General features: G+C 39.5%; 5 protein-coding genes and 1 long non-coding RNA gene across 6 annotated transcripts; 2 read left to right on the plus strand and 4 right to left on the minus strand.

The window, feature by feature from the left end:
• Window positions 1-595: 595 nt before the first annotated feature.
• LOC116927654 lies at window positions 596-3,108 on the minus strand. The gene is made up of 12 exons (XM_032934701.2): window positions 2,916-3,108; window positions 2,589-2,816; window positions 2,488-2,513; window positions 2,291-2,416; window positions 2,088-2,163; window positions 1,927-2,016; window positions 1,752-1,834; window positions 1,535-1,652; window positions 1,090-1,177; window positions 985-1,003; window positions 883-914; window positions 596-795 (listed from the first exon to the last, which is right to left on the minus strand). The coding sequence occupies exons 1-12, from the start codon at window positions 3,040-3,042 to the stop codon at window positions 702-704; spliced, it is 1,107 nt and encodes a 368-aa protein (XP_032790592.2). The 5' UTR covers window positions 3,043-3,108; the 3' UTR covers window positions 596-701.
• Window positions 3,109-3,653: 545 nt separating this feature from the next.
• Window positions 3,654-10,129, minus strand: LOC116927663 (barH-like 1 homeobox protein). Its single transcript, XM_032934707.2, has 3 exons — window positions 9,996-10,129; window positions 6,894-7,236; window positions 3,654-4,804 (listed from the first exon to the last, which is right to left on the minus strand). The coding sequence occupies exons 1-3, from the start codon at window positions 10,069-10,071 to the stop codon at window positions 4,579-4,581; spliced, it is 645 nt and encodes a 214-aa protein (XP_032790598.2). The 5' UTR covers window positions 10,072-10,129; the 3' UTR covers window positions 3,654-4,578.
• Window positions 10,108-10,626, plus strand: LOC123475879. The gene is made up of 2 exons (XR_006651426.1): window positions 10,108-10,234; window positions 10,301-10,626. It is a non-coding gene; the product is annotated as an uncharacterized LOC123475879 (long non-coding RNA).
• A 3,444-nt stretch (window positions 10,627-14,070) lies between these two features.
• Window positions 14,071-20,183, plus strand: LOC116927632 (chaoptin). The gene is made up of 10 exons (XM_032934661.2): window positions 14,071-14,462; window positions 15,011-16,899; window positions 16,990-17,049; window positions 17,126-17,428; window positions 17,644-17,900; window positions 17,960-18,191; window positions 18,256-18,381; window positions 18,437-18,547; window positions 18,632-18,867; window positions 19,290-20,183. The coding sequence occupies exons 1-10, from the start codon at window positions 14,141-14,143 to the stop codon at window positions 19,540-19,542; spliced, it is 3,789 nt and encodes a 1,262-aa protein (XP_032790552.2). The 5' UTR covers window positions 14,071-14,140; the 3' UTR covers window positions 19,543-20,183.
• A 1,266-nt stretch (window positions 20,184-21,449) lies between these two features.
• On the minus strand, window positions 21,450-22,588 carry LOC116927638. The gene is made up of 3 exons (XM_032934669.2): window positions 22,124-22,588; window positions 21,851-22,054; window positions 21,450-21,774 (listed from the first exon to the last, which is right to left on the minus strand). Exons 1-3 carry the CDS (start codon window positions 22,441-22,443, stop codon window positions 21,594-21,596), a joined length of 705 nt encoding a protein of 234 aa, XP_032790560.2. The 5' UTR covers window positions 22,444-22,588; the 3' UTR covers window positions 21,450-21,593.
• A 66-nt stretch (window positions 22,589-22,654) lies between these two features.
• Window positions 22,655-24,081, minus strand: LOC123466329. The gene is made up of 3 exons (XM_045179189.1): window positions 23,841-24,081; window positions 23,564-23,767; window positions 22,655-23,437 (listed from the first exon to the last, which is right to left on the minus strand). Exons 1-3 carry the CDS (start codon window positions 23,982-23,984, stop codon window positions 22,655-22,657), a joined length of 1,131 nt encoding a protein of 376 aa, XP_045035124.1. The 5' UTR covers window positions 23,985-24,081.
• Between the last annotated feature and the right edge of the window lie 839 nt (window positions 24,082-24,920).

Consider the following 24,920-nt stretch of genomic DNA (forward strand, 5'->3'; position numbering starts at 1 on the left):
GCCTCGCGCTAAAATTGTGGAATGATTAGACTAGTCTTTAACTTAAAGATCAAATAAAGTTGGGTAGACTCACCAAGCCACAGAGAGATCGTTTTGGTCCAGTATGGTGTTTTAAAGAGTCTAATTTCTCTAGTACCTCAAACTCTTCAGTCTTCACTTGGTACTGTAGTAATGCTCTACACGTTTATGGGTTCTACTCATTTGTTTTCCTGTCCTGGGACTGTGTAGAGATCTGCACTCAACATCTGTAGCCTACAAAAGTGTAGCTTAGTATTTAATCGCATTTCGGAAAATTCGACCTCTGGTGAGATTCTTGTTAGAGTAGTTCCCAATTAAGAAGAAATAACAACTGAAAATACCAAGGATTGACACCTTATTCGAGGAAGAAGAAAAAAACAAAAAACGGATAATGGAACAATGTAAATTCGTTGACCCTTAAAACCAGTTGCGTTCGATAAAAGCTATCGCCATTTAAGTTTTTACCTTAGATTATTATGATCTCAATGGTGAAATGTTAAATGATTAATACACGCGTAACATTCGATGAGTTGCAATTAACGTGACTCAGTTATTAAGAATTTCCTCTCTTTTCGTGTTTGCTTTGCTAAATAGTACGTTTATTTTTTGAAACAGCCGATTCTGACCTCACCTTTTGTGTTAAGTAATTCAGGCGAAGGAACAAGATGCTTACTCGTCATAGCTCATAATTCGCAAATGAAATAAAACGGCGTATAACCTTCACCGCTGCAAATGATATCACTCCATCGTCCAGCATAATCGCCACCGTAAAATAATCTGAAAGGACGTATTCGTTAGTTACACTGGTTATCGACCCACTAAATTACACGTAATATCATACAGTGAAGCTAAAAATAAAATTACCTGACGCAATATCCCGAGGCCATGTCATCAGGCTAAAAAGAAAACGAAAATTAAAAATAACGATAAACCAATGCAAGGAAAACGATAATGTAAAGTGAATACCTGTCCAGGATACCAGTTACTTTTCAAATCAGAAGTTACGCCAAAAGAAAGTTAATATAATCATTTGTTCACTTGATGGTACCGTATAGAATTTGTTTTGTTTACGTGGTAGTAAAAGGTTGGTTAGATCCAGTCCATGTGAAGCCGCTGCCTCCCCACTGTCCCGAAGTCCAGTAAGCATATTGGTCCAGACCTTATAAAAAGATACAAAAATAGAACCCAGCGTGAAAAACAGTAGGCTACATGGTCTAGTAGAAGAGTAACTCGTTGTTGACCAGTGTAATTTATGGCAAATTATCTGAAACTATGGCGATTTTAATGGCAAAGTTTTTAATCAAGCCATATTAGCCTATAATATAGTTCTCCATCGGACTGGGAAAGTCATTGCCAGTTAAAACATATGGTACGAATGAATGAGCTCGTCGTGCTGTGCAGTATAAACAGGGAGATAATTGATGTTGATATTAAATTGGGTCGTCTCTTTAGTTCGATCATTAGTATACGTTACGGATCTAGGCATAAATTACTTCGAAAAAGTTGTATACAGTACCAGAGCTAGTGCTTGTAATATAGCTGTCAATGAGCGAAATTTCAGTCTGTGTTTCTAAACTGATTAAAGTTGCTCCGTTGGTGCGACAATAGGAATCGCCGATATACCAGCTATCAACCTATATGCAAAGAAGAAACAACGTATAAACGATGTAGGCACATTGGTGGAACTGGTTGCAAAACGTTAACAAGTAATTCACTATAGGCATTAAGCTTACCTTATAAAGCGAGAAACAATAACATTTTCCTCCAAGGGTCGCACAGCTGACAGAGTTTACACCCAGGTTTGAGGGACAACTGCCTATAATAGAAAACCAGAAGCCAATAAAATGCAGGTTTGCTTTCCTTGGATGGCACAAAATAGTTTTTGGCACAACAGGTAAAGAGTAGAACCTGGGAATGATGTCGTCGACACTGTGGTGTGTACTGTAGTGCCAGTGCCTGGATCAGGGGTCACCGTAGACGATGGAGGCACCGTTTGGCCTAATTGATAGTATTAGCATGCATTTCCCAATGCCAATCTAAAAAGGTGTTGCGATTTCAAGTTGACTTACTTGACGACTCAACGACGAGGTTATCAATTGCCACAGCATCCACATTGCCAGAGTTACAGAACCCAAAAATCGAGAGCTGAACATGTGACGAGTGTTCGTAAATCGAAAATAAATTGTTTGCCAATGGTATTCTTATTCATTAGAATTCTTTAAGAACCAGCATTTAAAATAAAACAAGTAAGTGAAACAGTTCCAAGACTTACACGTGTTTCGACAGGTCCAGTAGCAGGAATCAAGACCGATGCCGTCCGCCATTCGAAATTAGTTGGTGTGGAATATTCTACTAAACTTAACAGCCGCTCTTGAACGCCGTTATTCGACCAATAGATCTGCGTTAGAACAAGAATAAGGTCACACATGGACAAATGATGATAGAATTTATATTCAGCATAATTTGTACTTGAATATTGTTAACTTGAATAGGATCTGAAAAAGGAAATAACATAACGTTAGACATGCCATTTTCCAGTTTAAAATACAAAATCCGTCTGATACGGGAACCTGATCTTATCCAGAAGGATAGGCGAAATTGGTCGCCCGGCTGAACGTCGAATGGTTCCGAACGCAAAACAGCTTGACCGGAAGTTCCAGCCGGACGATTAACGCGAAGATATTTAGTGCCAGATGAAGGCGTAGGGGCAGGTTGTGTAGGGTCAAAAGGCGCAGTAAAATCCTCTATAAGCCATTTTGCATCAGCAGCCGACTCATCTATCCACGGCGATGTCGTACCTTCATTTGGAGTTGCAATTTCAAATTACTTGGAACTAGCTATAGACCTACTTACAGATATAAATGAGTCTCAACTTCGTCGTTAGGATATCATCTCACCTGATTCAAAATCGGTCAGGTCTAGTAGTCGTCCATCACGTCCGTCCTTGTTGTTTCCGCTTAAACGAAAAGGCGTTGATAAAAAGGGAAAGGACAACAGAAAAATGAGTGTCGCCGACGCCTTCATAACGACGGTGCTTTCACGAGCTACTTTATTGCTAGCACAGCTGTTCGAACGATACAAAGCCTTAAACTTGAAGGAAGTTTACAAATTTAATCGCCTTATCAGTTGGTTAGACCAACTATCATCTCGTGATAATGACAAGCAAGATATTGGTCGATCTCGGATAAATCAATAGAACAGTGAAACAGCACCTTGGCGCATATGATGTGTGAAAGATATATTACGGAATAAGCAGTCAATATAATATAGGTCTAAGTATAGATCCTAAGACGTACGTGAGTCGCCAAAATTTTGTTCTACGAGCTCAGGGATATTGCTTCTTTGCTTCCCCGTCCCACGACACCGTATACTGAACGAATAATATATATCTAAAGAGGATAGTACAGTGAGCCTTAATCGATAGCTTTAGCAAACAGGAAAAAATGTTTTAAGTAGACTAGCCCACTGTCCTACCTTTAGAAAATGTTGCTTATTATTAGGAGATGACCGGTAATACTTTTGGAGCTCAATATTAATTACCAAATTAGTTATGGGCTGTATTACGCAAATTTTGATAGCGAAGTCATTTACTGTAACTGTATTTGAATTTCCAGACTAACCTGAAGCGGCATTTCTCTTTGGTATTTGCATGACCCCTGTCCTGCTTATTTCCAGCCCTCTGTTGTTTGTCACACCGCACCAAAGTCCTGTTAAGAGAAATAGGGGGAGTCGCCCAATGAATGCGCCGACCCCTGATGAGGCCAGACAATGCACGCATAGGGAAACCTCTGAAGCGTAAAGAAAATTTACGAAAAGGAAGAGAAACAAAGAAATTGTCTAATAATCCGTACATTTGCAAGCTATCCGTCTATCAACTTTATTTCCAGACATTCCTTTACACATACGGGTGTTAATGTCGATCGTCTAAGCCCTACATGTCAATCAGGTTTCTATAGTATTATTATAATATGTTGAAGCTAATTTTGTCTGATTGTTCCGTTTGATCAACTATTCAAAGCGGTGGTTAGGCCTAATGTTTTTCATTTAAATCAAAGTGCCTAAACCAAACTTCGGAATCCGACCAGTCATACTTCCATTTGGTTGGGGGGGTTTCCTGTGATGGCAATAAGTAGGCCTACTAACACTTTGCATGTAAACCACCTAGCAAAGAAATAAATTCAAGAAATGTGTTTTATTTTTTCCTCTACAATGCGAATGGTGATATGATGTTCATACTGTATACGAAATTATTTACTTTTAAACTAAAAAAAGAACAAAAATAAACTCAAAATAGGGTATATGATAACAAGCAACCACAGCAGTGGTGAATGTCTAGCAATTTACAATGTTTTAGCAGTGTTTTGTGAAATTTTTTAGACGAGAATACTCGTACAAGAGCATATTTAACAAAAATAGCAAGAAAAATTTAAGTTTTGCAATAAAATAAAATAAAATAAAATAAAATAAGAGGACGTGTACATTTGTTAATAGCGAGATAGGTACAATACGAAAAGAACAATAATTATAGCTATGTTGTAGTAAGGGATTTACATAGAAAGGTTAGGAAAAGTGGCAACTAGTTGAAAAGACAGTTGGGATTGCCCGGATGTAAGGAAAGAACGATTCCGGGTTCCTGCTAACATCATTACTGCACAGCAAAGGTTGGCAATAGGCAGCCGACGACCGACTGTCAGCCATGTTAGGTAGCGTTGCATTAACGGAGTAGGACGAAGCCATAGATGGGTCCGCCTGCTGTTGTTGCTGGGCTTGTCTTTTCCATTTAGTTCTATTCAAGAAAAATATAGATGTGCCAGTGCACATTGTAAATCCATGACTTGTGTTTGCCATCAAAAACAAAACACATTGACTAGGCCTATCCACATTTGATCGGCACCACAGCAACGTCCCCCTAATTTATTTCGATTTTCATTCAAGTAAAGCTGGGTAAAAAACTACTGTAAATCAAAAACAAAAAAAGAATTTCAGCGCACTTGACGACTATCTGACCGTTTCATTCTTTGAAACCTTATCAAATCAGTGGACAGTCTCATGAGATACGTTACGCATATCACGCGTGCTAAGCGCCGGTAATGTCATCCAGCTGCCCAACACTAAACACATTTTTGTCTTCTGCTTGTAGACTAGGCCTCTGTAATTTTTTTTTTTTTTTTCTCGGTGATTTTTAAGTTTAAGCATTCATTTTTTGTAAAAAGATGTAAAATTGAACATAAAATTGACTATACTGTTTACTATCGTGATCGATGGCGGCTAGATGCCAAAAAACAAATTCCACTTTTTATGATTGACTGTACTCTATAAAAAATGAAAATTTTAGGTCTAAAGCAATTCAAATTTTTGAAGAAATCCCAATGTTAAGTAACGTTTGCCTTTTCCATGCAATGTTTCTTAAAATAGGTAGTTTTCCCTGTATAGCCTACACATCAGTTAGTTCAATGTAAGGGATTTGTCGATTTGTGAAACACGCTTAGAATTTTTCGGGGTGTTGATTTCGTTTAGCCGCTTCTCTATCCCAAACATCCGAATAAATACGCCGGTTGAACTTTATGAAATCAATGTATATCGTCTATCGGTGGTTGAAAACAAAATTTTAGCTTGTGCTAAATCTTAGCTTAAATGCAAAGTTTCTAATAAAAATTTCGATCGACCAACGCATCTTACCATCAGTTAATTAAAAACTAGACATAATTAATGTAAGTAAAGTGGTGCAATGATAAGACATGCGACTGCGAATTTTGGTTCTAGTTCCATCGTAGAAAATGTCTTCTCTGAAACAGCGACACACAATTAGAGTAATAAAATGACATAAAATTGGTAATTTCTATCTAACGGTTTTAAGTAGCCATTCCCTGAAATGAAATTAGGTAATTATGAATTACCCAATCGACGGAATCGAAAATAGTAATTTTTCCTACCTATTTTTGGGGCCCATTTTGTTTACAGTGTAGCCCTTGACGTAAAGGCCCGCTTTTCACGAGTAGCAATGAGGCAAAATAAATGCACTTGTCTGAAAGTCTTTGGTATAAACTGTTCGAATAGAAGTGCCACACTACTTTGAATAACGAGTTTTTCAACAAACCAGAGTCATGAATAGAAATTGCTGTTCCAATTACGATCTCTATGTATTTGCTTGCTTTCTATTTTAGTTGTAACTCGGCTGGCCTATTGTATTCCATATCTCTCACACCATGAAATTGTAAAATAATAGAGTGAAAACTATACCATGACACAGAAAGAAACGCTATGTAGATATAGGATTAAAGGAACGGCGTATTCGTGCAGGAAACACACGAACGAATAGTAATCGCATCAAACACTATACATTCGGGAAATTCCTTAGACTTTTCTATCAGTCGGCTCTCACCAGTTACCCGGTAAAGACGTATGAATGCATGTAGACTATATCGTTGACGAAGGAAGGAAAGGCGGAAGAGGAACGTGTACATAACGGTGGTGACAGCCTTCGAACCGCCTAGCTATATATTGAAATCTTATACTAACGGGAAACCCTTCGGTGCTCTTGTTCACCTTTTGAAACCTATAGTTCTGTCGTAAGCATGGAAAACAAAAACGCCAATTCTCGTAAATTGGATGTTACACTATTCGTTACACTATTCGACCGGATTTTCTCGATCCGTCTAGATCAAACGACGAGATGCTTCTTTAGTAGCTACCAATAAGCAACAACTATAGAATCTGTAACGAAATCTAATTACTGTTCAATTTATGCATACATTATAAAGCCATCAGTTTGTGTTTAGGCCGTTGAAATGAAGGTTTGACAGAAAGTGCGAGTAACTATCGACATACAGTATTTCTACATGAACGCTATATTTGTTTTTGGTTTGTGAACATACCTCCTGTTTTGATACCAAGTTTTCACTTGCGTTTCCGTCAGATTGAGGAGCTCTGCAACGTTGCCCCGATCTGCAACAGACAAATATTTTTGCGATCGAAATCGGCGCTCGAGGAAAGCCAGTTGAGCATGGGTGAAAGCAGTTCGACGCCTTCGGGGCTTCTTGTTGCCACAGTGCATACCGTCTTCCAGATCGGCGCTTCGGCGATGAACGCGGCTGAATGGATTCTCTTCTTTCTTAAAACTATGCTGTCCATTCGCGGAAGACTCCTTAAGATACAAGGGGGGAGTGGTTTTGGTAAACAGCTTCTCGTCATTACTGGACGAATTCAGGTCATCTTCGTCTGTTAAATCCGACATGCCAAATGGAGAACATAATCTTGTGTTTAAAATCATTCCATTTTGCACGGAAGTCACTTACAGCTATTAGTGCCCAAGCAAATTCGATACGCGCTAGAAACACATCGTATGATGTTTGACAAATAGAGGACTAGAACCAATGAAAATGTAAATGATCAAAGCTCAAGAAAGCAAGCAATATCATTTTATATTTAATTTTAGCTCAAAAGCTTATTACATGCTCTCTATAGCGTTCTCCGTAATTTGCATTAAGTGGATAAGAATGCGTAGGCCTCGAACAGGAACGGAAGCTTTTTAATCCATATAGGCTGACGTATATTTAGAAGGTAGCCCAAAGAGAGCAAGCTTGTTCCGGCATTTTTCCCGTCAAACGACCCGTAACTTGTTGAGGTTATTTTCCGCATTGCTAACATAATTGAAAACCACAAAGCGATTCGAATGTTGTTATTAATTTCCAAATCGGGCACTGTGGTCTCAAAAAATAAAATAGATGGTTTGACACTATGTATGTTTTCTGCAACCACCAGTGAAATTTGTCTGGTAATCTTTCTGGAAACAAATTAAACTTTGAAGTCTGATAACTCCAATGAGAAACGTCGAAGTGTTGATTATACGGCGGTCAGGAAAAGAACACATTTCAATTCAAACATGGCAATATACTGTAAACCGTCAAAGTGTTGATGTGCTGGTGAAACTCGAGCGAAAATATTGATTGATGAATTAATTGGAAGTGAAATCGGCTTGATGTGGTCTAATGCCAACGGTGGCTTCGTCAATTAAATCATTTATTGAACTGTATCATGATTGGACTTTTGATTCCAAGGCAGAAACGTGAAAATATGTAAGGGTGCTGACGCCGACATCCCTCTCCTTGAGCTGTCTTAAATTGTCTATATGGCCCCAAGCGACTGAAAATTCATAGACCTACAGTCGAACATTAAACAAAATCGTTGAGCTAACGATCACACACCTGCAGGGCGTAGCCAAATGGTTTTAAGCTTCTTTTCAAAGAAATGAACAAAACCTGAAAGCGAATAACGATCATAAAACTGAACGTGAAATAACGATAAACGAATTCGTTTGTCTGATAGGGTGTAGACGATTGGTATAACAAGTTATCGCTTGAGTACGAGTCGAGTGGATGACATGCACGCGTACACACACACACACACACACACACACACCACACACCCCGGCAGAGAAATCAAGAGTATTAAAAGGATTTTTATAGAGATGCGAGAGACTGAATGACGCGACTGTTAGGGAACTGAGGACGTTATACCATTAAAGGGCGAGTGAGTCGAGAGGTAACTGGAAAAAAGAAACGAAAATCCGAGTTGTTTGTCGTGGAAGAAACAGGAAGGGAGAAAGACGGGGGTTCTTTGATGTTTCTAAAAACACTAATTCACAGCATGGCAATTATTCCTCTTTTGTGTGTCTTAATTACCTTTAATGGTTTCGAGATCCGCACATCAGAAAACATTCTTTTATTTCAATTTCTTTTGTGTGTTGCTGTTTCCCTTTCTAACAAGCAAACGCAACCAGCCTCCCAACTGAGTCTATACTCTATAGTCATCTAAATTCGGCTCATTTATTTCTCATTAAGCTCTTTCGCAGATGAAACTAAGGACGGTTGTTAGTTATCATCAATATGCTAGTCATGGTTTCACACACGTATTTATACAGTATGCATATTGCTTTATTTATGTCAAGTTGTCCCAATCTGTAGATGTACAGCGATTGCATTTCATACTCTTTTAGTATAATCTGCAGTGGTTCATTTGCCAGTGCATTAAAACTTCAACAGCATAGACTGCTAGCTAAATTGACTTCAATTTTTGCTTTAACCGCCCCCCCCCCCAGCTGCTTTCGGGTTCCTGATTGGTATAGCTACCGCCACAAATCGCAGCTGCTAATATTTTCATGATTTGCGAATCATGACTGTACGCAACTGCGTATGAATATTTAGTTTTTTAAAATTTGTTTCGAATACATGGAAATTGACGTAGGCAGAGAGGCCCGGTGTAATATTTTAATGAACTTGCACATGGCTATACATAATGACTGAAAGCCCCAAACGTTAAAACACTTAAGGGTTGAGTGTCAAGGTGCTGAATGAAATCGCAGAAGCAAAGCAGTTGTCATTGAAAGAAGGAAAGATGAAGTGTGCAGAACAAACAATAAAGAAGTCCGCTTGTCTTTGAAGTTACAGCTTCTTGATCTTACACCTTGGTCTTGTAGTCATTAGCGACATTTTTTGTATCCCCTCTTTACATGTACGCTCAGCACTGTTTGTTGTAGTCGAGAAATTTGTCTACTCAACACCAGGGAGATTTTCCCACCCTCCAGCGCGATTACTCATCATCACTCAAGTTGGTGCAGTTCAAAGAACCTCCGGAGATTCGCTCCAATTAACAATCTCATTTTTATCCGAAATATTCTATGCCAGCAAGTCTTTGATCACTCATTAGCATTCTGTTTTTTTTTTCTTTTTCTTTTCCGACACAGTAATTTGCCCTCCGTTTTCATCCACTATTTGTTTTTCTTAACTGAGACATGATACGGCAACCTTACTCGGCGTAATTTATTACAATACTTTCACTTACGATCATTGCATGCAACGGATTTGTTCAAACAAAACATTCTCACAGAAATGCGCAAGTGATTGCAATTTGATGCAATCGGATTGGGGTCATTGATGCAATTGACACAGGGTCTAAAATAAAGGGGGGGGGGAATTTACCTCTGTCAGGTTTCGGAGCCGAAATTGATTCACCAAGTAAGTCACGAATGAAGAAAGATCTCATCTTTCCTGTCATTGTCCAAGACTGGTATACACCTGGTAAAGTTATCCCGGCGTCTCGATTACTTGTTGCGTTATTCTTCTTTAAAATACAACAGGCTAACACCGCGACGTCTTTGCACTGTCAGTTTATCCGTTAAGCGAAAGAAAGTGAAAGCCAGCTATAGATGAAAGCAAACGTAAGTCTGACTGCAAGATTGTTTTATTGACTAGGTGTACGCATCTATTTACACGTATGCTTATAGGACGTGGTGGTGAGTTTGACATTCACGCACGGATGGGAGGAAACAAGCCGAGAGATGCTGAACAATCTGCCAACCCAGTTAGACGCAGTAAAGGAAGCTGATTGGTCGCCATGGGCAACTGTGCTATCCGGGATTGTCATGCTACCACATCTGCGCCGAAGCAGCAAAGACTACGGGGCAAATTGTTTGAAAATGTATGATTTTATAAGCGACCAAAAATGTCACGAAACTGATCATATGCTGGAGTTGCGGTATATTGTTCCGATTTCTGTATACGTACATTAAAATTCAAAGAGCACAATACAATTTCGGTTGTTGATTCTGTATAATATGCTTCGGGCCGGTTTGTAACCCTCATACAGTCTCCCTCTTCCCCAAATCTATGAAATTGAAAACAAGTGTTGGAAATTCAAACGAATCCACAGCAGAAATTGCCAATTTTCCCCTGTCGCTTGCCGGTTTTACATACACGTATACTCATGCATTTAAATATAAGCAATAGCTTTGGCTCCGGTTCACCATCGTTTACTTATTATAGCGCACTTCCATTCCAGACGGAGGAATTGATATGGTTCTATACGTCAGCCCTATCGAATCACTTTACCGTGAGGCTCAACGGTAGCAAATGATTTCCAAATGTAGCCAATAGAAACCAATCGTTTTTAAGAATACTGTATAGTAGGCTATAGCGATGGAATAGAGTACCTACGTTATAGCAACCACAAGATAATAACTATGGTCGGCTCTATCTTTACAAAAATCTTTACAGATCTCTTAAATCTGGACAAACTTTGAACGTGGAAACATTATTTCGGGGAATTCAAAGGCTATATCTACTTCAGCCATTTAGCATGTAGTCTATATCGAAACGATTGATAATTCATTTTTATTTTTAACTAAATGTTCGTTTTGGAAACAATGCCTCCTACTTGAAACATATCGAGAAAAGCAGCTAACTCTGTTGACAAAATAGCAAAACGCAATTTACGAATTGCATTTTCGCAAAGGCACAGATTGTATTTAAACCTTTCGAATATAGCGAATCCGTCTAGTACACGCCCCATTTATCTACCTATTATTTCTGCGTAACTAAAATTTCCCATTTGATAGGCTAGTAAACGTCAAATATAATGACCGACAATGATGCTTGAAGGATTCGTCATCAAATAATGCATTGTTTAACTTGCACCACTTATGGTAAATCATTTGAATTCTATTTCGTGGGCTATATAAAACTGAAGCTCAAGCTTTGCGAGTCAGTCGAGAGGTATAGGAAAAAGAAAAACCAGTGAGTGGTGTCCAGTGAAGCGTTTTGTCAGGTCGTTACAGGAGGACGACGCGTGCTGAAGAGGCCGTCCGGTGTTGCCGCTCGGTCTCCCTTGGACATGTTAAGGGAAAAAGCCATAACAAAGGCACAGACAGTACCGAGTCTCGTCATTGTGGACTATAATGAAGTCTTTAAGTTGCTCTTTGCTGTGGGCATTTGCCTTGTTAAGCAAGATTCCAGCTACGCTGGCGTCGATCCCATTGAATTATAATAGTTCTCCTACCACAGCACGGTTTGGAACATCAACATGGAGGGCCTCACTTGCAAACCTCTTAACAAGACGTGACCCCAAAACCATACACTGTCCAAAGGCATGTGAAATTTTTACCATCCCGTCTTGGACGAAAACAAAAACTCCAAATTGTAATAACCCAAGTTTTTGTTTGTTTTTTGTGTGTTATTTTGTCCAACGCCTGCTGTGGTGCATATAAACCTTTCATCATTAAGATGGAAGTGGTTTCCTAAAATGCATAACTATACTTTAGGCCCCTATATGGAAGACGCTCCTTTTTAAAAACAGGTTCAAGGATTCACAATTGATTTAGAACCGATTAATCATCAACCATGAAAATTTGCTAGACGAAAATCAACCTATGCTTCTCTCACGCGTTCATTCCCGAAGTTCCCTACCTTTATTCTTATCCCGCGTGTTCGTTGTCATCGTGCAACAATCGGTGGCAATAAGCTGCGATTGTGTATGCTAAATTGCCAACATGATAGGAGAGCATGTTGATTAAAGACCGTTGACAGTACGATGTGCTGTTACCATACTCTACAAAAGTTAGCTCAAGTTAGCCCTTGTCGCTGTTCCTTCATAATGTCTAGTCACTTATTCGTTGACGTATCCCGTACTAACATCGTACAAACACGCTCTCTATTCGTAATTCCTTGTTGTGAAACCGTATGCAGAGGTGAAGGGGGAAGGGGGAAGGGGTGGGGGAGGAATGGTTAATGCGCCAAATGATAGAGGAGTGCGGAAAACCAGAGTGCCACCAATAACGAGGGGAGCCAAGTGGCGGTGCTGTGCACAATCAACGTTCAATTTTGCCCTCCCTTCATCATCTGTGATCTCCCTCTTTCCATCATCTCTAATGCACACACACAATGTACATTTACAAGTCGAAACCCTTCTGTGCTGTGGGCGATCATTACTCTCTACTGCGTACAATACCCACTCATTTGCAAGGTCAATGCCGGGATTGTTAGCGATGAATGTTATTGAGCCCGGCAAACTGTGTGATGGTAGGTAACACCCCGAAATCGTATAATCCCATCATGCAGACCTCTTGTACCCACTTCCCCTCCGCAAACTTTATTAGCAATGTGCACAGTGTGTCTTTACTACTGAGTTTGCAAAAAAACATAAAATTTTCAAAGCTGGTGTTTGTTCGCACTCTCTGTCTACAACCCTATACCGTTTTCAAGCAGCACGTTAAGTTTTTTTGTTAATTTTTTACTTGTTTTTGCGTTGGCCCTAGAGAAGCCGACAAAAGAATGAGCACTGCAACCTACTTAAGCCACGTCCGCCTCGCTTTTATGAGTATATATCAGTTTTTCAACTTCAGTGCCGGTTAGCAGTTCAGCGAGCTTTGTCTTTGTCGTTCATTTAAAACCTAACGTACAGCACAGTTTGCACGCGAAAAAACGTGTTTGGACATCTGAAGTTGACTGTTCTTGATCTTGTTCCAACGGAATCACGGTCACCTATAATGGTGAGTTCTTTTCATCTAATACAAAAATTAACTCTTGTTTTCAACTATCATTTGAAGCGAAAAGTAGACTAAAAAATCAAATTCGCCATAGGCCTAACCCAAAAAATTTCAATATTTCTTTAAGAGAGAGAGAAAAAAAAATGTTAATCTTATGGTTGAAAAGTTTCCCCTAACTCATTTTGAATTGATTTAATTGAAAGGCAGAAACCCGAGTTTATGAAATTTATTTGTGGTTGACACTCCTTTTCCATTTGAATTCTTAACGGGTTTCCAACTGTGTGGATCTCACCTACAGTAGGTCTAGTCTAAACATTCCTTTGAATAGCCGTACCGATTGCGTTGGAAGAGATTCACGAATCTTTCAAATTTCAGTCAAAATTCACGAATTTCAAATGCATGTATAGCGAGCCCCTTGCAAATGCATGTCTGAAGTTGTAAAAAATGTTGTTGTAAAAAAGACAAGAAATAATATCCAAGGAAGCTAGGGTGCGGATAAAAACAACGCACGGGAAAACATGGCGGCTTTGCTCTCATTTGACGGTCTTCTTCGAAACTTTGTTCTATTCGACGGGTCTAACCTTTCAAGCAGTATTGTCTCTGGCTACCGCATCGTGGAGAAGCCATAAGGGAGACACACTTGGCCAATGTAATCCTTTTAGATGTGTATAATAAGCTTGAAATGGTCTAATGAAAAGGAGGCGAATTGGGTATTCGAGCGAGAAAGAAATCGCATTCGCTTTTAGAAGAAGCGCCCATACAGAGAGCCCTCTCAGTAGCTTGTTCTATTTCGTACAGCAAACGATGCTCCCCAGAAGAGGCTATTACAAGGAACTGGCAGACAACCGCCATTCCATCATGGTAACAGTTTCGATACTGATCGCTTGTGCCTGCTTCGTGGGAGCTACCACCGGCATCTTGGAAGATGAAGCCAAGAATTTGCAGCCATGCCCGTTTAACTTGCTGTGTCGATGCTCAAGAGGTGGACCTGAAGTGGGGTTGATTTATTGCGAGGATATTCCATTGGCCAGCGTACCGGTAGGAATCAACAACACCAAAGCTTTTGCTCTCAATCTCAGACGTAACGGGCTACGCAGGGTGGAAGAAAATGGTTTCCATCGAACAGGTATGATGTTTTACGATTTCCACACTCGAAATTTTGTCTTATTGTAGAGGCTAGCCAAAATTATTTAATCGGTATTCAATCAACGTTTGCATTTCATTTTAGTTTTTATTGATAGCAATAGCCTACATCCGATTCTATTATGACTTTAGTCTCGAATATAAGTCTATGTAAAGCGTACGTTGATGGGTGGTTAACGTGCAACTGACACCAACTTTGTCTTAAGAATCAATTTGTGTTGATGCCCCAATTTATAAAATTTCAACGGCACATTTTAGTAGCTACGCATTTTAACTTACCGTTTGACGGCCATGTATCTTAAAGAAAAAAAAACGAAAAATGTGCATATTCAATAGACCGAATTTGTATATCGGATGCATAATGTATAGATGTATTTAGAAGAAGAACAGAGACACCACAGACACAATGCACACGAGAATTGTAAGCCAGAGCTCCATTTCAATATTGCAAATGTTTTCGTATTTGCACGTGTCATGATCAATCAACAACAAAAGCAACAACAGATAAACACACACTTGTTTCATTTGCAGGCTTATGGCGAATAGACATTCGCAACAATCATTTATACACCGTCCCGGAAATGGCTTTCGCCGGTCTAGAACGTTCGCTTGGAGAACTGTACTTACCGTCCAACCACTTGCAACGTGTGCCGCAGAAGGCTTTGCATAATTTGGAGAAACTGAAAGTGCTGGATCTTGGTAGCAATATGATCGTCGAAATCAGCCGCGAAGATTTCTCCGGAGTAGAAGATTCGCTGCAGCATTTGTCGCTAGCTGACAATTACCTGATTACGCTACAATTGGAGTCATTTGTAGGCTTTCAGCGACTCGAGCGTCTAGACTTACGAGGAAACAGCATTCTTAATATCTTACCGCTTAGCGGCAGTGGCTCCCTAAAGCTCTCACATCTCAGCTTGGCGGACAACGCTCTGGAGCATATCCCATTCACCAGTCTGGCGCAAATGCGATCGCTCAATACCGTCAATCTCGCAAACAATCGTATCAGTACGACATTTGACGTTTTCTTCCAAGGCCGTATCTCCATCGATACGCTAGTTCTTGACAACAACATGATCGGAAATCTACCACCCTTTGCATTTCAAAATTTTAATCTCATAAATAAGACGTCCCTAAACGGAAATGCCATAAGAGAGATCGCAGAAGACGCGTTCAAAGATGCGAAAATCAGAGAATTAAGCCTTAGCGAGTGCTCTGTAACTGTTCTCGAATCGAAATCTTTTCGTGGTTTAGAATCTTCGTTGCAACGCTTGGATTTAAGCTACAATAACTTAAGCACGCTGCCTGAAAACCTACTAGACAAATTTGACTTCTTGAAAGCGCTCATACTGAATGATAATTCGCTAGCATTCAAAGCTGATGCTGATCTTAGCGGATTCCGTTATGCACTGCAAACCATAAACTTAGTTGGAGAAAAAATGGGTCAAATACCTGTGAAGCAAATGAACGACATCCGCAACCTACGGTCACTGGGTTTGAGTTCACTGGACGAAAAGATATCTACAAATGACTTTGAAGGCTACGGAGCTGCATTGGAGCATTTGAGTTTGTCAAAAAACAGACTAAAAACTATTTCGTCCAACTCTTTTCGTCACGTACCGGGGCTCAAAAGTTTGGATCTGTCCGATAATCGCATTTCGCAGATAGAAGCAGACGCTTTTGCTGATGTCGGTAGTTCTCTTATCCACCTTTCCATGGCGAATGGCATTGGAGTCGGAAGTTTACCTTCAGAACCATTCAAGAAACTTGTTTCCCTTCAGTCTATCGACCTTAGTAACAACAGGATTACCAGTTTGCCGGACGACTTTTTCCATTTGATGAAAGAAATTCGCTCCATCAATTTACAGGATAACGCCATAGAAAAAATACCCCTACAAATGTTAAACAACGACCATACGCCTAACCTTGTCAACGTGTCACTGAGTTTTAACTTCATCAACGCTATTGAGGCGCAAACATTTTCTGATTTGCCACATCTAAAAATCTTAAATCTGGAGGAGAACAAAATCACACGCATTGCCAAAGGGGCATTCCAAAACATTGAAAATTTGGAATACATCTCACTTGATGGAAATATGATCAGTACCATTGAATCTGAAGCTTTTCATAATTTGCCTAAATTGGAGACTCTCAATCTTGGTCACAACAGCCTCGAAAAATTGTCGTTTGATTGGCTGGATCAGGTGGGTACGCTATCGGCCATCAAGCTTGATGTCAGTCACAACCTTATCCAACAACTCTCTTCCAACCGAACGGGATGGTCGTCATATTCTAGCATCCGTTCCTTGGACTTGGGCTATAACAACATTTCATTCATCTCCCGTAACTACTTCGAGCCCATCCGTAGCTCGTTGACTCACTTAGTCCTTCATCACAATCAACTTCGAAACATTTCCAGAGATGTAATGCATTTCTTAGCCATTATTTTATTATATATTTTTTTTTGTAACATTTGTTCAGACCTAACGTCTCACTTTTCGATCCCTTTTCAGGTATACAGTGACATGCAACATTTACTTTGGTTAGATATTTCAAACAACAATATTCAACTGGTATAAATGAACTTGAAAGCATTCTCTACAAAAAGTCGGCTAAGGACTTTGTACTTACATCCTGTTTTCACTTCAGGTTGATTCAGACGCGTTTGCTAATGCCAAAAGTCTACAAGTTCTCTTGCTTGACCACAATGACATCAGTGAAATATATCAAGACATGTTGAGTCGTTCGTCAACTCTTCGTGTTATCAATATTTCACACAACCGGCTACGATTTCTGCCTGACACTTTGTTTAAGGATACCCAGTTGGAAATCCTCGATGTCTCCCACAACCAGATAAGCAAAATCCCTGACGGCTGCCTTAGTCGCATTGCCACCACTCTCAGACATCTGGATGCTTCTCACAATGAAATCACGTCCATCACGCCTGATCAGGTAACTTAGACTATAGTCTTTGTCGTACAAACCTATTAGCGAAGCAAAAGACTTCTTTTACGATGTAGCCATTATAGCCGTGGGAACGGTGAGTAATTCAACTTTGGTAATGCAGTTAGAAATAAAATGTTTTTTTGTAATTATTGATAAATTTGCATCAGTTTGTTAAGTCGCACTTTGTACCCTGATAGTTCTTTTTCCTCTGCTTGATACAGTTAAAAAAATTGACCGACCTAGTGTACTTGGACCTGTCAAACAACGCGATATCAACGCTTACGGAGAAAACATTCTCTTCATTGAACCGTTTGGCTTACCTGGATTTAAGCAGCAATCCTATACAAACAGTTGCTGACCACATTTTTGATAATCTCCTCCAGTCTCTGGTTCATCTTAATTTGGCCGATATAGGAAGTGTTGATCTTGGCGATTTTCATTTACCCGAATTGCTATCGCTCAATGTATCTTACAACACGTATGTAAAAAAAATCATTTCATTTGCACATCAAACTTATACTAACGTGCTCTTCGAAGGGTGGAAAATTTGCCATCGGATTTCTTTACCCGCTACGCTAATCTGAAGGAATTCGACATCAGCTATTGCCAGCTTACAGTGCTGCCAGAATCACCGTGGTCCACAGCTTCCAAACTAAGGTCACTCCGGCTAAACGGTAACAATTTAACGGCTCTGGCAAACGGAACGCTAGCCAGCATGAAAAGTTTGGAATACTTAAACATTCAAAATCTTCCTCTTCAAACATTCGAGGCACAACTTATCCTTCTCCGTTTTGGATAATTGGCTTTATTTAAATGTCTGAATGTCTTTCTAGGAGGGAAGTTTGTTCCAGATGACCAATCTTCGACACTTAGCTATTGGAACTTATGAAAAAGTCAAAGGATTGGACATTCCGAAACTTTTGGATTTTAATCATGCAATCAAACATCTCGAAATCGATGTAAGCCTAAAAAAAAAAAAAAATTGAAATGAAATTATTAATTAAGTGTTTATAGGTGGAAACTGCAACGTTGGATAGTCAGTTGAAAGGAAAGTTACCGTTTAAAATAGGCAACATTACCATTAGTGGCAAGAAACTAAAGAGCATTGCAAGCAACGCCTTTAAGGTGACTACGAAGTAGAATATAGTTTAGAAGCAAAGCTATCAATTACTAAGACGTTTTGTTCTTCCAATCAAACCCACCACGAAGGATTTTCAAGGCAAGGCGCTGACTCTTACTTTGCAAGACAACGGCGTAACGGAATTGACTAAGGCACTTTTTCAGAATCTTGGAAATGTCCGTTGGCTTCAGCTCGAGTTACGACATAACAAATTATCAACAGTAGCAGAGCCATCAACAACAATTCATCCGGGTACCAGCGGTTCCGTTTTTCTCACCCAACTTCAGTTGGCGGATAACCCGTGGAATTGTGACTGTAGCATTGGGTAAGTTCATTTACTAAACAGTTTAGTAACGTATTATACGTTAGTTACCAAGAAATTAGGAAAAAAAAAGAAAAAAATATCCATTCGAGGGGATATTACATCGGGTTAGGATCACACATTTTTTGGCAAAATTTGACATATGCACTTGGTGTTCTTGACACGCCATGCCATACATCATTTACATGACAAATTTTGGCCATTAGTTTCCGAAACTGTACAATTGTACACGTGGGAATTTTTGTGTCAGCAGCCTTTGTTGTAATACGAAAATATGGGATTGCTTTAGCTTAAAGAGACCTACCAATTGGGATTCCGTTCAGACTAGTACCTCTAGTCCTCTACTACCACTCAAACAAAAGCAAAGCTTCAGGATTCCAAATCATTTATACACATGATATTTGCTAATATTATATTTTTTTTAGGTGGGTTGAGTTTTGGATGCGTAGGTGGCGTCAACAAATATGTAAAGATCGTTGCAGCAACTATCAATCAGTAATGAGAGATCTACGAGCAGCAAGTTGCCGCAACAAGGCCAACAAACCCTTCATGTCAGTATTAAAAACAGAGCTGGAATGTGGCTGGTCATCTTCCAATGTTGTAGTAAGCACTTGGTACCAATGGACTCTTATTGTTGGCTTTGGCATGGCCTTTGTTCAACAACTGAAATATTTTTAGCATAGAAGAATGCCTCTTGCATTCAGTTCCACATTCAAATAAAACCAAATAATGAGCTCTTCCTACCAAAACAAACTATTCAGCAAAATCGCAGAAGATACTACTTCACGTTTTGCATGTTTTATTGTTTGGCATTAGAGCAGTACTATTTGCTTCCATCAAGTTCACCTTTCTTTTGAAGGCTACAGGGATTTGCAATTCCGCGAGTCTTTCGCAAACTCTGTTTTTTGAGTCTCCATAGTAGCCTGTATGAAATATCACGTAACTTACAAATTTACTTTCACATCCGTATAATTCGCAGGAAGGGTTTGAATCCTCAACAAAGGCTATGGGCCTAAAGCCTCATTTAGGTTTTTTTTATGAAGCCGTTTCCTTGATCAATTTATATTTTATTAGATAACGTTGTTTAAAATTGTTTTGTATGCTGAGTGCAACAGGTTTTATCGAGAAAAAAAAAATCTGTGAAGTGCATGAAGAGAGTCATAAGCAAACACGAGGACGGCATCCTCCATGAGATGGAAATAGTTATTCTTATTTTGTTCCACTAAGGCCTTCTTAGTTGTTCCCTCACTTAACTATAAATTATGTCCTCACTTTGATTTACCGTAGTCCTGCAATAATACAAAATGATGTTAACTGAATCAATCTTATAGTATTAGTGTTAATTATTAATTACCGGAGTGATCGCTTTAGCGATCACGAAAGATAATTGATAATTACCAGAGGGATCGCTTGCGATCCCGTAAGGTAATTGAAATTATATTAGAAAGAACGAATGAGACCCTAAGGGTGTAGACGATGTATTTCTAGCTTTTTTGAAAGTATTTTGCTTACCTCACCCCTTGCAACGCCCCATACACTTCAGACTTTTTTAGCGCCTGAGACAATGAAAATTGGGCAATTCCTGTTGCAATCACGGGTGAGGAAATACAGAAAACTAATAATTGAAAATTTGTGGGATCCTCAAGCATTTTGTTGCGGGAAACTGAATGAAAACAAGGAAATGAGATCATCGCCGAAAAAGGGGTAAACCGATGATTTGAATGACTGCAGTCGTGGCAAAAAATCCGGCTGACCCGGAAAAAGGCTCCAACTCTGAAATGGCTCGATACGTCTGGTAACTGGTTGTTGCAAGAGCCGTGGATGTTATTCTCCCGGCCTACCCATCGCTCCTCGTCTAATTAAACAAACATAAAGAATTTTAAGACTGATAATCAGGTATATATCTTCGCCATACATCGGGAGGGACGGGCGGGAATGAGACCCTTAGGGTCTCATTCGTTCTTTCTAATATAATTTCAATTACCTTTCGGGATCGCAAGCGATCCCTCTGGTAATTACCAATTATATAACGAAAGTAACTTACTTTCGACCCTAAGGGTGATTTTAAATTAATTGGCGCTAATCCTGATCACAGCGTTGAAACACCAGCGGCACTATCGATGGCTCAATTATTCTTTTATAGAATCTACTAAATGTAGACTCGCTCTGCCATTGGCCGGCCTTTAGAATGGAATCAACTGGCATCCCTGCTGCTGAGGCTTTTGAAGCTGCCGCTCCTCTTTTAGAGTGAGCTTTAAATATAGACGTGTCGATCCCTGACGCTTTAAGGCCGGACCGGATCCATCCGCTCATAGTGTTCCCCGTTACGCATCCATGGGGAGCAATTGTCGAAATAAACAGAAGGTTAAAGTTTAGGTTGTTACGAAAAGGAGCCGTGCGTTCGATATACGCTCTTATGGTCTTGACCAGAGTTGAAAGTAGCTCACTGAAAATGGAGCGCGCTCAGAGCTATCCGCTCCTACCCTCAAAACGAGCGGCTCGCGCTCTTAGCTCGTGGTTAAAAAAAAGAGCTGAGCGCGCTCGAAAATAGCTCTTTTTCCGCTCTTAAAACTTTTTTTTCTTGAAAACACGTGTATTTTAATGAAATACATTACATTTCTTGTTTCAACAAAAAAGGCTTAATTGTTTTAAGGATTGCATCCTTATTTATTCTTACTTAATGCCTTAATGGCTTAAAAAGTTAGAAGTTTAAAACAGAAATGGTTGCCCTAATTGGTTTTAGAAGGACTAGTCTTCCAGTTTCTCGAAGATTTTCCGTTTTGTTTCAGAAAAACCAATCTATCAAATTTAGCATCTGATAAATTTGTACGCTTTGGTACAAAAATCCACCCTGCAGTACTGAAGAGACGTTCACACGCTGTAGAAGATGGCAAAGCACTATTGTACTCTCTGTATCAAATAAATGAATTTGTAATTTTTATTAGTTTTTTATGTTACTTTCTAGTTTTTAATTATTGATTTGTACATGAATATTTGCTTGATTGTTGGGTAGCGATTGAGATCCTCAAGAACACCGCAGCCATCATTGATATAGCGATCCACTTCGTTTAGTTCTATTGAAGCTTTCCTTTGCAATCCATCCAAGAACCGAGACCTCTTCCTAGGTGATGAAGAAGTTCCACTTAAATGTGCTGTGGTTGCGTCGTCACCCTCGATGCTTTCATTTGCCCTGAAATATTAAAATGATATGGTCTTTCGAAAAAAATGTAAACTATCAAATAATTGAAGATAAGCTTACAAATTGCTGATGCGTCTGTTAACTTCTTGTTTAAGGAGTTTTATGTCTTCAATTTTCTGTTCCTCGGTAACCCACGAGAATTTAAAGTGGGGGTCACTTATAGATGCAAGACGGAAACTGTTGTTTTCGTGGAATGATCGAAACCTTTTTTCTATGCCATTTAACAGACTGGTCACAAATGCGGCGCAGTGTATGATGTTTCTGTCTTCTTTGAACTCAATGATCTTTTCCTTCAATAACGAGAGGACGGGAAGAACACATCTAACTGACATATTTTCCTCATTTTGAAAGACGTCAAGAGCTTGAGTAAGTGGCTTCATGATCTTTATGTATTCCCTCAAAAATTCCTCTTCCACACTAGTGAGTTTCTTCAGTTTGAAGTGTTCAAAAGTTATAGCAAGGTTATCTCTGTTTTTGGTTAAAAAGCTTTCAACTTCTACCAAAGCATCATAATAAGAATTCCACCTGGAAAAGAAAATCGATATGCCATCAATCAATCGATTATTTCAATGAAATGTAAATAAACATTTCTTACCTTGTGGCGTTGTGTATCACGAAAAGTTCACCCAATGTAGCTTTGATAAAGTCGGATGCTAAGGAACTGCGGCTCTGCTTATTCCATATTGCAGTAAGCTTTGCATCCACACTATTCTTTAGTTTTTGAAACCGTTGATTGTCAATATTTTTCACATCAATAGTGGCCATCAAATTCAGGGAATGACAGCTGCATCTCATATGGCGAGGTAGATAAAAGTGACTTTCATCGTCACAAAGATCCTCTTGCTCTAGTAAGTCCAGTCCACAATTCAGAATATCTCCTTCGTCATCTTCATCAATATCTTCGTCAGAATCTGGCTTTTTTTCTGCTGACGAAGGTCGTTGGAACATGTTGAAAGCTTTTAAGAAATTCGATCCATTATCAGTAATAGTGCAATTCCCTTTGGAAGAAATCTTGAATTCTGTATGGATGTCTGAAATTTCTTTTCCAATCACATTGTATGTGTGGGAACCGAAAATTCGCCTAACACCCAAACACGCACTGCGACGATCAAGGTCTTGTCCCATCCAATGTACAGTCATTCCCAGAAAGCTTCGTCGCCGTGAAGTCCAGCAGTCCGCAGTTGTGCTGACATACTCAGCTTTTTCAAGTTCCAAAATGAGATCTGCTTTACTCTTGTTGTAGGTCTTCTTTAACAGTTCCACCATGAAGGGACGACTCTTGATTACAAGTGGCCCAGACAGTCCACAAATGAGTTCCTTGAATGCTTCTTTATCGACTTCACTGAAAGGAAGGAGGTCAGCAATAAGGTGGTTCTATAAAAGTGTAAAGTAAACTTTATGAACGTTTATAATTGTGTTGGATGGATGGAGAAGTATCAAAAGAGAAGTATGAGATGAGATGAAATGAGATCGACAAGACTAGTTAAAAAAGGAACTCACCAAGATAGCTTTATCTAGATCCTCAAGTGTTCTTATCTGCTTGTATTTCCATGCATCTGGTAAGTGATGTCTGATCGATGACTGATTTGGCTTTCCCACCTTTTTAGTGGAAGGGACAGAACTAGATGAGTTTTCTTCTTCATTATCTTCTTTTCTGTTGTTCCAAGCAGTGTTGAATTCTGTAACCTGTGTAGGATGTTTTGACTGAAAGTTTGAAATAAAGAAAAGTGAGAATGTTTTCAAAATTAAACCGAATAAAAAGAACAACTTTACTTACTTTTATGTGCCTCTTGGCATTGTATCCTGAATTGTTCGTTATACTCAGAAGCTCAACATTTCCTTGCCTATTATACTTTGTCTTTGACTCGTGACAAAGCAAGCATTTGACAAAGAATCCTTTTCCATCTTTTTTATCGCCCATGAATTGAAAGTACTTCGACGGCAACTTAATTTTTGTTTCATTCCAGTTTTTTTATTTTTGAACACTAGAGGATGAATTCTCTTCTCCATTTTTTTCATTCATACTGACATGAGTGACATCGTCACATCACATGAGAATAAATGAAATAGAAATATCAATTAATTCAATAAATAGATGAAATTAATTCACGATGAGACATGAGAGTTACTGTATAATTATTAACTTACGAAGAATTTGCGTGGGTTGATTGACTTGATTCACATTCAGATTCAGAGCCTGAAAGCGTGATTTCAGCGTCAGCCATGCCTTACTTGCACTTGACGTCTTTGCGTTTCTATAATGTAAGAGACTTAGTCTTAGAGGTATGTACTAGACTCGTACGTCGTACTCGTACTTCATTTGCTTCATTTGGATTTACAATATAATTCACTTAGTGCGAATACTGGTTGATAGATGGCGCCACCGAAAGAGCTATTTCCGCTCCCGAGGCTTCCGCTCTCGCTCTAGCTCGCAATTTTTAAAATCGAGCGGCTCCCGCTCGCCGCTCACTGAAAAACGCGAGCGCGCTCGCATTCCGCTCTAGCTCAGAGCGCGCTCGTTTCAACTCTGGTCTTGACGGGGCGACAGCTTTCGTCTGGTAAGCTGGAAATGGAGACGGACTGTAACGGTCCACCATGCTGGGTCTTCCTTGGTTTCTGTAGTGTAAATTTGATGCCGTTTTCTGTGAAAACGACTGACGGTAGTCCGATGGTGGCGAGCTCCGATACGCGTAGAAGTGAGTTGAGAGCAAGTAAGACGGCTGTTTTGTGTGTCAATATCGATAGGGGAATCGACACATTATCCCCTAAAGTTGACATATAATTCACCACCACGTTTGGATCCCACGAGCAATCATATTTGGGTCTGGGAGGTTTCAAGTTGTAGCAACCTCATCGG

This window comes from Daphnia magna, linkage group LG9 (genome assembly GCF_020631705.1).
Source record: "Daphnia magna isolate NIES linkage group LG9, ASM2063170v1.1, whole genome shotgun sequence".
NCBI classification, from domain to species: domain Eukaryota; kingdom Metazoa; phylum Arthropoda; class Branchiopoda; order Diplostraca; family Daphniidae; genus Daphnia; species Daphnia magna.

Coding starts and splice junctions, on each gene's coding strand:
- LOC116927632 (XM_032934661.2), top strand. CDS start 14,141: ATGCTCCCCAGAAGAGGCTATTACAAGGAACTGGCAGACAACCGCCAT. Junction 14,463..15,010: donor AAATGGTTTCCATCGAACAG/GTATGATGTTTT, acceptor TTTCATTTGCAG/GCTTATGGCGAATAGACATT. Junction 18,548..18,631: donor TTGCAAGCAACGCCTTTAAG/GTGACTACGAAG, acceptor CCCACCACGAAG/GATTTTCAAGGCAAGGCGCT.
- LOC116927638 (XM_032934669.2), bottom strand. CDS start 22,443: ATGAAGCCACTTACTCAAGCTCTTGACGTCTTTCAAAATGAGGAAAAT. Junction 22,055..22,123: donor AACAGACGCATCAGCAATTT/GTAAGCTTATCT, acceptor TTAATATTTCAG/GGCAAATGAAAGCATCGAGG. Junction 21,775..21,850: donor ACAATCAAGCAAATATTCAT/GTACAAATCAAT, acceptor TATTTGATACAG/AGAGTACAATAGTGCTTTGC.
- LOC116927654 (XM_032934701.2), bottom strand. CDS start 3,042: ATGAAGGCGTCGGCGACACTCATTTTTCTGTTGTCCTTTCCCTTTTTA. Junction 2,164..2,290: donor CTGGACCTGTCGAAACACGT/GTAAGTCTTGGA, acceptor TCACATGTTCAG/CTCTCGATTTTTGGGTTCTG. Junction 1,178..1,534: donor TATTACAAGCACTAGCTCTG/GTACTGTATACA, acceptor TCTTTTTATAAG/GTCTGGACCAATATGCTTAC.
- LOC116927663 (XM_032934707.2), bottom strand. CDS start 10,071: ATGACAGGAAAGATGAGATCTTTCTTCATTCGTGACTTACTTGGTGAA. Junction 7,237..9,995: donor GGCTCCGAAACCTGACAGAG/GTAAATTCCCCC, acceptor CGGATTTAACAG/ACGAAGATGACCTGAATTCG. Junction 4,805..6,893: donor ACTTGGTATCAAAACAGGAG/GTATGTTCACAA, acceptor TTTCTTGAATAG/AACTAAATGGAAAAGACAAG.
- LOC123466329 (XM_045179189.1), bottom strand. CDS start 23,984: ATGGGCGATAAAAAAGATGGAAAAGGATTCTTTGTCAAATGCTTGCTT. Junction 23,768..23,840: donor ATGCCAAGAGGCACATAAAA/GTAAGTAAAGTT, acceptor TCAAACTTTCAG/TCAAAACATCCTACACAGGT. Junction 23,438..23,563: donor ATCTAGATAAAGCTATCTTG/GTGAGTTCCTTT, acceptor ACACTTTTATAG/AACCACCTTATTGCTGACCT.